Source organism: Nicotiana tabacum, chromosome 4, assembly GCF_000715075.1.
Source record: "Nicotiana tabacum cultivar K326 chromosome 4, ASM71507v2, whole genome shotgun sequence".
Lineage (NCBI taxonomy): Eukaryota > Viridiplantae > Streptophyta > Magnoliopsida > Solanales > Solanaceae > Nicotiana > Nicotiana tabacum.
This window is the reverse complement of record NC_134083.1, coordinates 10,269,885-10,287,309: the sequence shown is the minus strand read 5'-3', so window position 1 is coordinate 10,287,309 and position 17,425 is coordinate 10,269,885. Positions and strand designations below refer to the sequence as shown.

Sequence of the window (17,425 nt, the reverse complement as noted above, 5' to 3'; positions counted from 1 at the left end):
TTTACCAAAAACTTGAGATAGGGAGCTTAGATTTGGATGAGATTTTGAGGGATTTTCAGAGATATCGATTGGGTAATGATTCTTAACTCCTTTATGGTTATATCTCACTAATTTTCTCTTTAATTTCGGATTTTGGGTTTGAAATTGGGAAAAATTTGAAAGAACTTCTTCAACAAAGATTTCAAGTTTTGAAGAGGATTTGTGATCGGATTTGAGTAAATTTTATATGGTTAGACTCGTGAGCGAAAGGGTGTTCGTATTTTGTGACTTTTACCCGATTTCGAGACGTGGGCTCCACGGGTAATTTTTGAGTTAATTTCGGAATTTTCGTTAAAATGTTGATTTCGTTAATTAGATGAATCTATTATTGTTGTATTTATGATATGTAATTGTACCGATTGTGGTGTACTCATGCTACTCTCTGCACATGTTTTGTGTGTGCATATCCAGGTGCACCTTATCAGCCGCACTATCAGTGAGCCGAGATAACTTTGGAGACTTCAAGGTATATCTGCCGCGTCCGCAGACCTCGGAGTCCCCTTCTACTCTTTCTCATGTCCATTGTCTTCTGTATTTTACCTTGTTAGACTCTGATGTATAGAGACACTAGATTGTTTTTTTCCTTCTGTAGTTTGTGATTCACGATGTTCCGGGTTTTGGGATTTGTTGTGTATTTTTGAATAGTTGGTTAAATTTATATTTTTATTTAATTATTCCGAAAAATGTTAGGCTTACCTAGTTGTAGAGACTAGGTATCGTCACGACGTCACACGGAAGGGAAATTGGGTCGTGACAAGTTGGTATCAAAGCTCTAAGTTCATAGGTGTCGTGATTCACAAATTGGTTTATTAGAGTCTCGTGGATCGGTGCGGAGACGTCCGTACTTATCTTCGGGAGGCTATGTAACTGTTAAGAACAATCATATTTCTTTTATCTCCTTGGCGTGCGAGTTATTGACATCAAAAATTCTAAAATTATATTCTATTCTTTCTCACAGATGGTGAGGACCCGTACCTGGAGGACCGACGATCAGGCACCCGAGCCCCCTGTCAGAGCCATCAGAGGCCGGGGTCGGGGTAGAGGACGACCACGCGTTGCAGCCCGAGCACCTGCGAGAGCTGCGTCAGAGGAGCCCCCAGCAGCTCCAGCTTGAGGGCCAGCACTGGAGATCCCTATTGCTACTCCAGCTCTCCAGGAGACTTTAGCTCAGTTCATGAGCATGTTCAGCACTCTGGCTCAGGCTGGACTATTTCTGATATCTCCCTCTACATCTCAGGCCGGGGGAGGGGCACAGACTCCCGTAACCCGTACTCCTGAGTAGAGGGTCCAGGTTGATCAGGCCCCAGAGTATATTCCTATACCCCCAGTGGCTCCAGTTCAGCATGAGACCAGGGTAGTTGTTTCTGAGGCAGAGTAGCTCAGAATTGAGAGGTACAAGAAGTACCGCCCACCTACTTTCAGCGGACTAGCTTCAGATGATGCTATGGGTTTTCTTGAGGAGTGTCATCGTATTCTTCGCACTATGGGCATTGTGGAGACGAATGGGTTTCTTTCACCGCTTTCCAGCTGAGGGGAGCAGCATATCAGTGGTGGCGTGCCTATGAGCTGAGTAGTCCGGACGAGGCAGCCTCACTCACTTGGACTCAGTTTTTAGAGATGTTCTTGCATAAGTATGTTCCTCAGAGCCTCAGGGATGCTTGGCGTGCAGAATTTGAGCAGCTGCGTCAGGGTGCTATGACTGTGTTGGAGTATGCAGTTCGCTTAAGTGATTTGGCCCGAAATGCACCAGCCTTAGTTGCCACAGTTCGAGAGAGGGTTCGACGATTTATTGAGGGTCTCCATCCCAGCATCCGGAGTAGTATAGCCAGGGAATTGGAGATGGATATTTCTTATCAACAGGTTGTGGGTATTGCCAGGAGGTTCGAGGGCATGTTTACCCGGGATAGAGAGAAGAGGGAGGCCAAGAGGTCTCGAGAGGCTGGTTATTATTCGGGATCTCGTGCCCCAACAGCTCGCCATGGTAGGGGTTATATGAGCCGCCCCGTTCATTCAGCTCTTCTGGACTCCAACGGTGTTCCAGCTCCTTCTAGATGCCAGGAGCCTTATTATGCACTGCCAATATCTAGTGTGCCTCCTGTACAGGGTGTTCCTAGCGGCCAGTCCAGCAGACCTGGCCCGAGACAGTCACAGTAGCCACGCCCTCCCAGAGCTTGTTTTGAGTGTGGCGACACTCGCCACATGGTGAGGAATTGCCCCAGGATTAGGAGGGGTACACCTCTACTGACTTTTCAGCCACAAAGTGCTCCACCGGGTCCTCAGGCTATGTGTCACGACCCAAACTAACTCCTGTTTTGATGGCGCCTATCGTGGAACTAGGCAACCCGACTCATTTCCAAAATAATCGATATTTTTATTTCAAAGAAAATTTTAATGTTATTTAACATAAAAACCTTCGTAAAGGAGTTCCAATCAAAATAAAAGTGCGGAAGGAAAAACCCGACATCGGGGTGTCACTAATCATGAGCATCTACTACAATTTGTCTAACAATATCAAGACTAACTCAGTTTGAAAAATAGCTAAATACAACTAAAGGAAGATAAAAAGGAGAAGAGCAGGGCTGCGATCGCGAGGCAGCTACCTTGCTATCCCCGAAAAAATCTGCAATCAGAACAATCAATAACCGCTACCGTGTCCAGCTACACCTGGATCTACACACAAGGTGCAGGGAGTAACGTGAGTACGCCAACTCAGTAAGTAACAACAATAAATAAAGACTGAGCAGTAGTGACAAGTAATAAAGCATATAACGTTCATATCAGGAAATCTCAGTAAAATATCACATGCTTTAAAAATCAGGATTTGAATCAAAACATCTCGTGTAAACCCAGTTCCAGTAAAATCATTTAAAGATAGTTTTCAATAGTTTTCAAACAGAGAAAAAAAGCAAAGGTGAGCATAAATGATGAAATCATAACAGCCCATCGGGCAAAACATCGCTTATATACAGCCCCTCGGGCAAACCTCACAGTCACTCGTGCCACTCGGGCATACCTCACAATCACTCTTGCCTCCCAGTCACTCAGCACTCGGCACTCGGCACTCAGCACTCGCACTCAGTAGGTATCTACGCTCACTGGGGGTGTGTACAGACTCCGGAGGGGCTCCTTCAGCTCAAGCGCTATATCAAGCCAAATCACGGCATAAATCACTCAGGCCCTCAGCCGATATCAAATATGATGCGACGTGCAGTCCGATCCCATAAATGTGTAACATGCTGCGACGTGCAGCCCGATCCCATAAATACCCTCACAAATCAGGTCATCGGCCTCACTCAGTCATAAACCTCTCAAGCCACTCGGGCATTTCAGTAAAATAGGGCATTCGGCCCAAAATATTTATATGCATCAAAATGGAGTTATAAAACTGAGTTATGCGGTAAACAAGTATAAACATGACTGAGTTTAGATTTTCAATCGAAAACAGTGAGAGGATAGTAAGAAAAGGCCCTTAAGGGTCCAAACAACAATGGCACAAGGCCCAAACATGGCAGTCCAATTTATAGAAACTCTTTCTAAAACATATAAGTATCATATAGTTTCAACAGTGCACGCCCACACGCCCGTCACCTAGCATGTGCGTCACTAAAAATAGTAAAATGATGCAAAATATGGGATTTCGTACCCTCAAGACTAGATTTACAATCGTTACTTACCTCAAACCGGTCAAATCTCTACCCCGCAATGCTCTTGCCTCTGGACTCGGCCTCCAAATGCTCCAAATCTATTCACAATCAGTACAATACCATCAATACGCGCTAATGGAATGAATTCCACAAGAAAAGCTATAAAATTAGACCAAACCTGAAATTGGCTCAAACCCGCCCCCCCGGGCCCACGTCTCAAAATCCGACAAAATTCACAAAACTAGAAAGTTCATTCACCCACTAATCTAACCATACCAAATTCATCAAAATCCGACATCGTTTGGTCCTTCAAATTCTTAAATTACTCTCCAAATATTCCAAGCCCTAACCCTTCATTTTCACTATTTATATGATTAAACAACGGAATAATCACCATATATACGAGTATTAGGGCTCAAGAAACTTACCTCACTGATAGACCTTGAATCACCCTTCAAAAATTACTCCAAAAGCTCCAAAAACTGACTTGAAAAATGGTGAAAATGAACCAAATTCGCGAAGGGTTCTATTTATGGTTTCTGCCCAGGTTTTTCGCATCTGCGGAAAATTTCACGCTTCTGTGCCACCGCACCTGGGGAAAAATCCATCGCAGGTGCGGAACTCACTTAGGAGCCCAGCTTCCACATCTACGTCCCAAAACCTCGCGCCTGCGAAGGCGCACCTGCGCGTTTTCTCCGCTTCTGCGAAGCCTGCCCAACATCCCCATTTCCGCATCTGCGCCCTAGGTTTCGCACATGTGGGCTCGCAGATGCGATCTCCGACTCGCACCTGCGCATCCTACCTAGCCCAGCATTTCCCGCACCTGCGAACTTCCCACGTGCACCAGCGGCCTCGCACCTGCAACTCTTTCTTCTGCAGGTGCAAAAATAGTAGTAGCAGCAGCTTCAGCTGCATTTTCCAACTTCGACAAATCCGTTAACCACCCGGAATCACCCCGAGGCCCTCGGGACCTCAACCAAAAATACCAATAAGTCATATATCAACATACCAACTTAGTCAAACCTTTGAATCTCTCAAAACAACATCAAATCATCAAATTACCCTCGGATTCAAGCCTAAGAACTTCTAAATTTTCAAATTCGGCAACCGATGCAGAAACTAATCAAACCGCGTCCGAATGACCTCAAATTTTGCACACACATCACAAATGACACTACAAACCTACTCCAACTTTCGGAATTCCATTCTGACCCCGATATCAAAATTTTCACTGCCGACCGAAATCGCCAAATTTCCAATTTCACTAATTTATGCCTAATTCTACCACAGACCTCCAAATCACATTTCGGATGCACTCCTAAGTCCAAAATTACCTAACGGAGCTAACGGAACTATCATAATTCAAATCCGAGATCGTTTACATATAGGTCAACATTCGGTTGACTTTTCCAACTTATGTTTCTACTTAAGAGACTAAGTGTCTCAATTCACTCTAAAACCACTCCGGTCCCGAACCAACTAACCCGATATAATATAATATAGTTGAATAACAAAAAAAAGTAGAAATGGAAAAACGGGGCTATAACTCTAGAAACGACCGGTCGGGTCGTTACACTATGATTACAGCACCAGCTGCCACCCCACCTGCTCAACCAACTCGAGGTGGAGGTCGGGGAGGTAGAGGTCACCCTAGAGGGGGAGGCCAGGCAAGATATTATGCACTTCCTGCTCGTACAGAGGCAATTGCTTCTGATTCTTTCATTACAGGTATTGTTCCAGTTTGTCATAGAGATGCCTCAGTATTATTTGACCCGGGCTCTACATATTCTTATGTGTCCTCTTATTTTGCCCCGTATTTGGGCGTATCTCAAGATTCTTTGAGTTCCCCTATTTATGTATCTACTCATGTGGGAGATTCTCTTGTTGTGGACCGCGTGTATTAGTCGTGTTTGATTGCTCTTAGTGGTTTTGAGACCAGAGCCGATTTATTATTGCTCAGCATGGTGGACTTTGATATTATTTTGGGCATGGATTGGTTGTCGCCCCATTATGCTATTCTTGATTATAACGCTAAAACTGTGACGTTGGCTATGCTAGGTTTACCGCGATTAAAGTGGAGAGGCACCTTAGAGTATACTCCCAGCAGAGTTATTTCTTTTCTTAAAGCTCAACGAATGGTTGGGAAGGGGTGTGACGCGTATCTAGCTTATGTGAGAGATGTCAATATTGATACCCCTACAATTGAGTTAGTTCCAGTAGTCAAGGACTTTCTAGATGTGTTTCCAGCTGATCTTCCGGGCATGCCACCCGACAGAGATATTGATTTTGGCATTGATTTGTTGTCGGGCACTCAGCCTATCTCTATTCCTCTATATTGTATGGCTCCTCCTGAATTGAAGGAGTTGAAAGAGCAGTTACAAGAATTGCTTGATAAAGGCTTCATTCGGCCCAGTGTGTCACCTTGGGGTACTCCTGTCTTATTTGTGAAGAATAAGGATGGTTCTATGCGGATGTGTATTGATTACCGCCAATTGAACAAAGTCACAGTGAAGAATATGTACCTATTGCCTCGTATTGATGACTTATTTGATCAGTTACAGGGTGCCAAAGTGTTTTCCAAGATTGACTTACGTTCAGGTTATCATCAGTTGAAGGTTCGGGAGCTGGATATCCCGAAGACTACTTTTAGGACCAGATATGGTCACTATGAGTTTCTTGTTATGTCTTTTGGGTTGACCAATGCCCCAGCAGCTTTTATGCACTTGATGCACAATGTATTCCGACCTTATCTTGACTCATTCGTCATTGTGTTTATTGACGACATTCTGGTATACTTTCGGAGTCGGGAGGATCATGAGTAGCACCTGAGGACTACACTTTGGACCTTGAGAGAAAAGAAGTTATATGCAAAATTTTTAAAGTGTGAGTTTTGGCTAGACTTAGTGGCATTCTTGAGTCATATATATCGAGTGAGGGGATCCAGGTGGATCCGAAGAAGATTGAAGCAGTGCAGAGTTGGCCCAGGCCATCCTCAGCTACAGAGATCTGAAGTTTTCTTGGTTTGGCGGGGTATTACCGTCACTTTGTAGAGGGATTTTCATCCATTACAGCACCTATGACCAGGCTGACCCAGAAGGGTGCTCCATTCAGGTAGACCGAGGAGTGTGAGGAGAGCTTTCAGAAGCTCAAGACAGCTTTGACTACAACCCCAGTATTATTATTGCCTACAGGTTTGGGGTCCTACACTGTCTATTGTGATGCATCGCGGATTGGTCTCGGCATGGTGTTGATGCAGGACGATAGGGTGATTGCCTATGCGTCCAGACAGCTGAAGATGCACAAAAAGAACTATCATGTCCACGACCTTGAGTTAGCAGCTATTGTTCATGCCTTGAAGATATGGCGACATTATTTGTACGGTTCTCCTTGTGAGATTTACAACGATTATCGGAGTTTGCAGCATCTGTTTAAGCAGAAAGATCTTAACTTACATCAGCGGAGGTGGTTGGAGCTGCTTAAGGATTATGATATCACTATTTTGTACCACCCTGAGAAGGCCAACGTGGTGGCCGATGCTTTGAGTCGCCGGGCAGAGAGTTTGGGGAGTTTAGCATATCTACCAGCAACAGAGAGGCCATTGGCGTTGGATGTTCAGGCATTAGCCAGCCAGTTTGTGAGATAGGATATTTCTGAGCCGAGTCGAGTATTGGCTTGTGTGGTCTCTCGGTCTTCTCTTTATGATCGTATCAGGGAGCGTCAGTATGATGACCCCCATTTGCTTGTCCTTAAGGACACGGTCCAGCACGGTGATGCTAAGGAGGTCACTATTGGAGATGATGGTGCATTGAGGATGCAGGGCAGGCTATGTGTTCCCAATGTAGATGGTTTGCGTGAGTTGATTCTTCAGGAGACTCACAGCTCGCGGTACTCCATTCATCCGGGTGCTGCAAAAATGTATCAGGACCTGAGGCAGTATTATTGGTGGAGGAGGATGAAGAGAGACATAGTAGAGTATGTGGCTAAATGTCTAAATTGCCAGCAGGTGAAGTATGAGCATCAACGACCGGGTGGGTTACTTCAGAAGATAGAGATTTCGGAGTGGAAATGGGAGTGGATCACTATGGACTTCGTTGTTAGTTTCCCACGAACTCAATGGAAGTTTGATTCAGTTTGGGTGATTGTGGATAGGCTGACCAAGGTAGCTCATTTCATTCATGTGATGACTACCTATTCTTTCGAGCAGCTAGCTCGAATCTACATCTGTGAGATCGTCAAGCTTCATGGCGTACCAGTATATATTATCTCTGATCGGGATACGCAGTTTACATCACGGTTCTGGAGAGCTGTACAACATGAGTTAGGTACTAGGGTTGAGTTGAGCACATCATTTCACCCTCACACGGACGGGCAGTCCGAGCGCACTATTCAGATATTAAAGGATATGCTCTGTGCGTGTGTGATAGATTTTAGGGATGATTGGGACCAGTTCTTGCAACTTGTGGAGTTTGCTTAAAACAACAGTTATCAGTCTAACTTTCAGATGGCACCGTATGAGGCTTTATACCGTAGGCGGTGTCGGTCCCCAGTGGGTTGGTTCGAGCCCGGCGAGGCCAGATTATTGGGTACGGACTTGGTTCAGGATGCCTTGAAAAAGGTGAGGGTGGTTCAGGATAGACTTCGCACAGCCCAGTCCATACAGAAGATTTATGCAGACCGGAAAGTTTGCGATGTGGCATTCATGGTTGGAGAGCGAGTCTTGCTCTGGGTTTCGCCTATGAAGGGCGTTATGAGGTTTGGAAAGAAGGGCAAGCTGGGACCAAGGTTCATTAGTCCATTTGAGGTGTTGCGTCGAGTTGGGGAGGTTACTTATGAGCTCGCCCTGCCTCCCAGTCTAGCAGGAGTTCATCCAGTATTCCATATTTCTATGCTCCGGAAGTATCACGGCGATCCGTCCCATGTGTTGGATTTCAGCTTAGTTCAATTGGACAAGGATCTATCTTATGTTGAGGAGCCAATGGCTATTTTAGACAGGCAGGTCAGAAAGATAATATCAAAGAACATTGCTTCCGTGAAGGTTCATTGGAGGGGACAGTCGGTCGAGAAGGCGACTTGGGAGACCGAGCAGGATATGCGCAGCCGTTATCCTCATCTTTTCACCACTTCAGGTATGTCTCTATGCTCGTTCGAGGACGAACAATTATTTGAAGAGGGAGAGGATGTAACGACCCGCCGGTCGTTTTGAGAGTTAGAGCCCCGAACCCCTCTTAACTACTTTCCCCATATCTATTTTTGCTATTGTGACTTGCCGAGATGATTGGTTATGAGTTTCGGAGTGTTTTGGGACACTTAGTCCCTAAATGAGAGCTTAAGTCTTAGGGTTTAGATTGTAGTCAGAATTGTGTGAAGATGACTCCAGAATGGAATTCCATTGGTTCTGTTAGCTCCGTTAGGTGATTTTGGGTTTAGGGGCGTGTCCGGATTGTGTTTTGGAGATCCGTAGCTCATTTAGGCTTGAAATGGCGAAAGTCAAATTTTTGGAGTTTTGGGCCGGTAGTGGAATTTTTGATATCGGGGTCTTTTTCTGATTCTGGAAGTTGAAGTAGGTCCGTAATGTTGATTATGACTTGTGCGCAAAATTTGAGGTCAATCAGACGTGATTTGATAGGTTTCGGCATCGGTTGTACAATTTTGAAGTTTCAAGTTCTTTAAGTTTGAATTGGAGGGTGATTCGTGATTTTAGCGTTGTTTGATGTTATTTGAGAGTTCGACTAAGTTCGTATAGTGTTTTAAGATTGGTTGGTATGTTTGGCTGAGGTCTCTAGGGCCTCGGGTGAGTTTCAGACGCCTAACAGATCGATTTTTGGACTTAGGAGGTTGCTGAAGTTTTCTGGTGTCTAAGTTCTGGTTTCCTTATACGCGATCACGTGGGGTGATCTACGATCGCGTAGGCTTAGCTGGGCAGAGGATGGAATTGTTCTTCGTGTTCGCGGACATGGGCATGCGAACACGTAGTGATGTGAGGTGGTGGTTCGCGAACGCAGAGACAAGGTCGCGATCGCGCAGGGTTAAGTGTACCAAAGTTGGACCACACGCTTTGCTCATCGCGAACGCGTGCGGATGTTCGCGAGCGCGTGAGTAGGGGAGCCAAAGCATCGCGTTCGCGTGGTGTTTTACGCGATCGCATAGAGTAATTTCTGGGGCAGCAAAGTTGTTCTTCGCAATCGCGAGACTATTTCTGCGATCACGATTAAGGAATCGCTGGGCAGTGTTAAAGTTTCCAAAAAATGGGGGTTTTGCCATTTTAACAAAAACTTGAGATAGGGAGTTCGGATTTGGACGAGATTTTGAGGAATTTTTAGAGATATCGATTGGGTAACGATTCTTAACTCATTTATGGTTATATCCCAATAATCTATCATTAATTTTCTCTTTAATTTCGGATTTTGGGGTTGAAATTAGGAAAAATTTGGAAGAACTTCTTCAACAAAGATTTCGTGTTTTGAAGTGAATTTGTGGTCGGATTTGAGTAAATTTTATATGGTTAGACTCGTGAGCGGAAGGGTGTTCGTATTTTATGACTTTTACCCGATTTCAAGACGTGGGCCCCCACAGGCGATTTTTGAGTTAATTTCGGATTTTTTGTTAAAATATTGATTTCGTTAATTAGATGAGTCTATTATTGTTGTATTTATGATATGTAATTTCTTTTGGCTAGATTTGGGCCATTCAGAGCCGGATATTCGTGGGAAAGGCATTGTGACCGATTGATTGAGCTTGGTTCAAGGTAAGTGGCTTGCCTAACTTTGTGTGGGAGAAATTCCCTTAAGATTTGGAATTATTGTGTTATGTGAGCACCGTGTACGTGAGGTGACGAGTACGTACACTGGCTAGTTGTGGTAAAACCCGATTTTCTTACCGAGCAGCAACATATTTTCCTGTTATTTTGAGTTATACCATTTTAATGAGTACTAATCTATTTTCATTCTTAATTGAGTTATTCCAATATGTGTAGCTATCATGTTTAGTCTAATACAATATGTCTACGTGTCTTAATTGTTTATGTGAATTATGTGCATCATGCTTAGTGAATTTCCTGCTTCTTCCCTTACTGGTACTTAGTCTAAATTATAAGAATTTCGTGATGTAGTTGTATTTCTATCATTCGCGCTGCATATTTACTTTGGGACTACAGAACGGTATTCCGGGAGATCCCCATGTACTGCATATTTACTTTGGGACTACAGAACGGTATTCCGGGAGATCCCCTTGTACTGCATATTTACTTTGGGACTACGGAACGGTATTCCGAGAGATCCCCCTGCACATTTACTTTGGGACTACAGAACGGTATTCCGGGAGATCCCCCTGCAGATTTACGTTTGGGACTACGAGACGGTATCTCGGGAGATCCCCTATTGTGTTTCTGTTTACTGAGCTATTACCTTCTATAATTTCATTGTTGTTAAATTTCAGCCTTAATTTTATTGCGGTATTACACTGTATATTATTTTATTATATATTTATCAGTAGGGCCCTGACCCGACCTCGTCACTACTCGACCGAGGTTAGGCTTGGCACTTACTGGGTACCGATTGTGATGTACTCATGCTACTCTCTGCATATGTTTTTCGTGTGTAGATCCAGGTGCACCTTATCAGCCGCACTATCAGTGAGCCGGGACAGCTTTGGAAATTTCAAGGTATATATGCCGCGTCTGCAGACCTCGGAGTTCCCTTCTACTCTTTCTCATGTCCATTATCTTCTGTATTTTACCTTGTTAGACTCTGATGTATAGAGACACTGAATTTTTTTCCTTCTGTAGTTTGTGATTCACGATGTTCTGGGTTTTGGGATTTGTTGTGTATTTTTGAATAGTTGATTAAATTTATATTTTTATTTCATTATTCCGAAAAATGTTAGGCTTACCTAGTTGTAGAGACTAAGTGCCATCACGACGTCACACAGTGGGGAAATTGGGTCGTGACAAACCTACACAGGTTCAAATCATGAGATAGACAAAAAACTAAACCTCAAATTTTGAAAATGCACTAGCTAAACCGCGAGAATTATTCAATAATCAAACTGTTATTGCAAATAAAAAACCTCAGAAAAGTGTTTTATTTATTTTAAAAAAAAGGTGAGAAATAAAGAGCTGGATCCTCGACAATGTCTCTCGCGGTTTTCACTCCCATTATTCCATAATAGACCCGCCAACTTCGTAATCGATAAGCGCATGTTATGGCCTCAACGTTTCCCCACATCTCAATTTACCCTTATTTTTGCGTCAAAATCGTTAGTTTACCCGTCCTAAAACATATGGGGACCGGGGAGACAGTAAAACTACAGCTTTTACAGTTATCAGACCCAAAAATTACTGTGAGTGGGAGTCCTACGTGGCACCCAGATATTCTCAGGAGCCAGCTACTAACTCTCTTATTTCTCCTCCCCCATAAATAGAGGCATTCTTTTGTGTACATTCCAGCCATCAACTTCATGTGTTTCTCGTTCGCTTTGTATTAAAGCTAACAGCTAAATTGATTTCAATTCCAACTTTTAGATTTTGGATAAGCGTTAGCTTCTGTTAGACTCAACCAGAAAGGTTCGCTTCAGTTATTGTCTCCATTATAAAGGTTCTTTTCCCCTTTATCAAAACAAAGCAGCTGCTTCTTTTCTTTACTTTTTCTTGTCAAAATTCGAAGTTGATTCTTGTCTTGACTTCAACCGCATTTTCAATATCAACTCTCTGCTGGTTGTTTAAATTGGTGATCCCTGGTTTTTAACTTCAAGAAATTCAAGATGTTAGACGCATGGCTGAAAAGCAAGTTCTATGCCAGATGGTAATAACGATAATTCTACAAGGCTCTCTGTTTTTCTTTCCTTCTTTTTTGTTTTGAAAATTTTCTGTGATGGTTTTTTTTTAATTCTTTTGTTATTAGCCTATTTGTTCTGCTCATGTTCTTTTGGGTTTTTTCCTGGTACAGCAAGGCCAATATCAAGCTGACAAAGACTCGAATCGATATGGTAAAGAGGAAGAGGAATGCAATGCTGAAATATTTGAAGAGTGACGTAGCGGATCTCCTTAAAACTGGATTGGATGTCAACGCCTACAGCAGGGTAATTTTCTTTCCTTACCTTTTTTTTTTTTTTTTTTTTTTTTGAATTTCTGGGATTCAAAAAGTTTCGTCTTGTTTCAATGAGAAATCATCCCAAATCTGCGGTTCCTTTTTGTTAGTCTTTTTTGTTTGAGATTTATTTGCGGGTATGTTATAATCAAATGGATTATAAAGTGTTCCAATATTAACATTTTCGCTTTCATTCTTTTGGTGTAATCGATTTTCCTGGCCAATTTCAAGGTTTCCTGATGAGGCAGTTAGATTTTGATATCTCATCAAATGTAAAGGTCTCTGTCCATAAAATTATGCATTCGGAACATAATTAACTTGATTTCAAGAGTCAATGGAGATTTTAGATTTTGAAACTTTTGAAAGATACGGCATGCAATGAGAACTCCCATAGGAATCTATACTACTATGTTAAACTTATTGGGATAAAAAGATTGACTTTTCATAATTACTAGTATGAGTGAAGCCTCAAAGTTGACAGAGCTCAATTTATTCTAACTTATTTCATGTAATCGTGAGTCTAAAAATTTAAAAGGCTAGTAATTGTTATATTTCTCCCTCTTCCCTAAACTGTGCATAGCTCAATTTATTCTAATTTGGAGTTTCGGTTGATTGCAACAGGCTGAAGGCCTTCTGGTTGAGCTCAATCGCTCCCGCTGTTATGATCTCTTGGAGCAATATTGTGATCACATCTCAAATAATCTTGTAACCATGTATAAACAGAGGTATTTTTCTTTTTTATTTATACTATATGTATAATCGTGAGGCGCCATAAAACATTGCGAGTAGTTTCCTCAATTTCTGGGTAATTTGGTCATAGGGAATGTCCTGAGGAATGCAGAGAAGCTGTATCATCTTTGATATTTGCAGCAGCAAGATTATCGGACGTGCCAGAATTACGCCAACTAAGAAGTGTATTTACTGAGAGATATGAAAATTCCGTTGAATGTTATGTCAGTAAAGAGGTACTCACTCATCTTTTCACTGTCATAATATTTGTGCTTAAACTTACAAATGCAGCTTTACTTTTTTCCCTCTAGCTCTAAAAAAACATAACAAATTTTCTTTCTTGACAGTTTGTTCAAAACTTGAAGTCAGTAGCTACAAAGGAGATGAAGCTTCAGTTGATGAAAGATATAGCATCAGAATCTGGTATTGAATGGAATTCAAAGGCTTTAGAGCAGAAGCTATATAATCCACTTGTATCAGAACAAGTAAGCCTTCGATAGGACTTCATAATCTCCTCTTTTGTTGCATTTAAGCCAACTTGAATTTCTGTTTAAAAGTAAACTTGGCGTGTAACGAATTGATAGTAGTTGTTATTTTTTAAGATTCTGTTATCCTTTCTGTCTGGAGTTTCCAGTAGTAAGAAGTGTACCATTCTGTTTTCTCTGTGTCTGGCCTATGCACATTTTACATATATTTTCCCTGCCTAATAAGCACACTATTTGTATTGTCTGATTCTTTCGCAGGACTGGACCAAGAGTCAGAATGATCAGAAGCACAATCTGCACAATAAGATGGATGAATCAGCTCAGAAGAGAGATTATGAAACTGTTAGATTTAATCGCGAGAAGGCGAGGCAACTTACCACTTCCAAGGATAAATTGGAGCAAAATTCATCTTATTGCAGAAAGGTGGTCCCTGATGAAGAAGATAAGTTGCCTATGAGAAGGGAGAGTTACAGAAGTGAAAGAAATAGTCTTAGCAGAAAATTAGACGATTCACCTCCAGTAAAAGATATTGAAGAGGATAGCACAGGCATTGAAAGGAAACAAAATAAACCAGAGATTGAGATTGTTCCTGAAGAAGAACCTGATGACAAGAAGCCATTCAATTATAGGTCAATTATCCCTCCTTATATCAAATCAAGACTGAGCTTAACAAAAAACAGTTCGGATTCCTCTGCTCCTAGTTCGACTGGAGAAGTGGCCAATGAAGAAGAAAATTGCAAGGGTGATACAGCTGAAAAATCCAAGGACAAACCAAGATCAGCTAGGACGAGACGTGGCACAAAAGTCACAACTGGTGATGATAAGGAAAATGGAGATGAAGAGGAAAAACTGATGGATAGGCTATTGATGCACTTCAGCAGGAAAAGGTTCCAAAAGGACATCAAGAAACCAGAATCAGTTAAGACACCTACTAATCAAGCTGGAGTTGACAGTACTAATGAAGTGTCGAGGCGTAGACGTATGGGGAATAGAGCAGCATCCCTTCCAGTTGAACTGGAACAAACAAGTCCAAGGGAGCTAAGCCAAGGGCACAATCGAGCAAATTCATTTCAACCTGATATGTTGGGTCCAAATAGACATGTCCATCCTAAGCTACCTGATTACGATGACTTTGTGGCTCGACTAGCATCTCTCAGAGAGAAATCAAAAGAATAAAAAGTTTAGTTAGATGAACCTATATCCCTTCAATATGTAGTCCATCATATTACTAGTTACTGCATTGGTTATCATATTCTTTGTTTACATGTTAGGATTGTTATCTGTAAGCAGTATAGAAATAGTTCATCACATTCTATTGTAAATACACTAGCTGGATAAAGTTTACGTGTGTATTGTCCTTATATTGAAGTCTTATCGATTATTCAAATCCCATATATTGAAGTCTTATTGATTATTCAAATCCCATTGTTTTAATTATGTGGAGCTTGGTTTTACCTACTCTCAAGCTTTTGCTTTTATGCTGCATCTTGAACAACTGTTATTGGAGTTTAACTTGCAAACTGCACAAACTAACTTCTGCATTAAGGGGAGATATGGAAGATTAAAGTTATGCGCAATAAGGAAAACAATGACTCAATCCCTAATAACAAGTGCAGACTGCAGAGAAGAACTTGGTGGCTTTAAAGATTTGAAAATGTTTTTTTTTTGAGAAATGTTTTCTAGGAAAAGTTTGCTCAAAACAAAATGTGTGGATAATTATAAATGTCTTTTGAAATTTTGCCAATGTTCTTGGAAATTTGCTTTGGATGGCACTTTCAACTGAAAATTTATTTAAAAAGTTTTCTGATTTAAAAAAAAAACAATTTCTTATTGAAATTTACAAATATAAATCATATTAACACCTCTTTAATACGAGTAAATTACAAATGTACCCCTTGTATTTTAAAATGAGACACTTAGGGTGTGTTTGGTATGAAGGAAAATGTTTTCCATGGAAAATGAGTGATTTTCTCACTTATTTTCCCTTGTTTGGTTAGTGAGTGAAAAACTTTTTCCGAAAAATATTTTCTAGTGCTTGGTTAGAGTTATGCTACTCTTTTCAACACACCTTTCCCAAAATCCTCATGTTTTCTATACTCCTTCCCCTCCCCCCTCTGTAACTCTATTTTTTTCAAAAATTTAATTATTCTTTTCAAAATTCACACAAACCCAAAGGAACTAATGTGCTACTTTATTTTTTCACATAAGAACAACGTTGAGCTCGATAACTAAATAGAAAATACTTTTTTTGTTGAAAAAGAAAGTATCATTTCTACAACATGAAAAGAAATTACTCATATTGTTGAATGAAAGAAAATACTATTGTACATCATGAAAAGAAAGTATTCGTTTTGTTGAAATGAAAGAAAATACCTTTTTTACATCATGAAAAAAAAGTACTCGTTTTGTTAAAATAAAAAAAAATATTTTTTCTACATCAGGAAAAGAAAATACATAGTTTGTTGAAATGAAAGAAAATGTTATTTCTACATCATGTAAAAAATTACTCGTTTTGTTAAAATGAAAGAAAGTATTTTTTTCTACGTTAGGAAAAGAAAATACTTAGTTTGTTGAAATGAAAGAAAATACTTCTTCTACATCATTAAAAAAAAGTACTCGTTTTGTTAAAACGAAAGAAAATACTTTTCCACATCATGAAAAGAAAGTACCCATTTTGTTGAAATAAAAGAAAATACTTTTTCGACATCATGAAAAAAAATACTCATTTTGTTGAAATGAAAGAAAATACTTTTTCTACATCGTACAAAGAATATACTCATTTTGTTGAAATAAAAAAAAAAACTCTATTTACAACATGAAAGGAAAGTAGGGGTTGGGGTGGTTGGGGGTGGATGGGGTAGGGGTGGTTTGAGGGTGGGATGGATAAGGTGGGTGGGGGTTGGTGGGGATGAGGGATAAGGTGGAGAATATTGAAAAAGAATTTTAGAAAATATTTTTCCTTCTTTTGACAGGGAAAACATTTTTCTCCAATTGGAGGAAAATGAGTTCATGAATGTTTTCCAAAACATTTAAGCCAACCAAACATGGAAAAATTGAAAAATATTTTCTGGAAAATGTTTTCCTTCATACCAAACGCACCCTTAATCGCCCTATTTCATGTAAATCATAAGCTATCAATAATTTGCATAATTTTCTCGTTAGGGATAATTTAATTTTAAATTGCAGAGTTATTTATATCTACTGCAATATAATTATTTGTTTTACACCATCTATATAATTTAATTATTGTTATAAAATAAAAAGTGTAATGTAAAGACAAGTATAGAGAGAAACTGATATATTATTCAAACTTCAAACTTATGTACATAATGAACTGAACTCTCCTCTATTTATAGAAGAAAGGAAGTTGTTGTGTAAGCTGCTACTGCAAGCTGCTGTGTAAGCTGCTACTGCAAGCTGCTTGTAAGCTGCTGCTTGTAAGCTG

At 40.8% G+C, this 17,425-nt stretch overlaps 1 protein-coding gene across 1 annotated transcript; it reads left to right on the top strand.

The window, feature by feature from the left end:
* The first annotated feature begins 12,210 nt into the window (after positions 1-12,210).
* Positions 12,211-15,400, top strand: LOC107769833 (uncharacterized). Its single transcript, XM_016589092.2, has 6 exons — positions 12,211-12,481; positions 12,626-12,758; positions 13,388-13,491; positions 13,587-13,731; positions 13,843-13,980; positions 14,239-15,400. Exons 1-6 carry the CDS (start codon positions 12,441-12,443, stop codon positions 15,154-15,156), a joined length of 1,479 nt encoding a protein of 492 aa, XP_016444578.1. The 5' UTR covers positions 12,211-12,440; the 3' UTR covers positions 15,157-15,400.
* Positions 15,401-17,425: the final 2,025 nt, after the last annotated feature.

Excerpts from the sequence above, each read along its gene's own strand:
- LOC107769833 (XM_016589092.2), top strand. The coding sequence starts at position 12,441 with ATGTTAGACGCATGGCTGAAAAGCAAGTTCTATGCCAGATG. Across the intron at positions 13,732-13,842 it reads AATGTTATGTCAGTAAAGAG|TTTGTTCAAAACTTGAAGTC; the intron begins GTACTCACTCAT and ends CTTTCTTGACAG. Across the intron at positions 13,981-14,238 it reads ATCCACTTGTATCAGAACAA|GACTGGACCAAGAGTCAGAA; the intron begins GTAAGCCTTCGA and ends ATTCTTTCGCAG.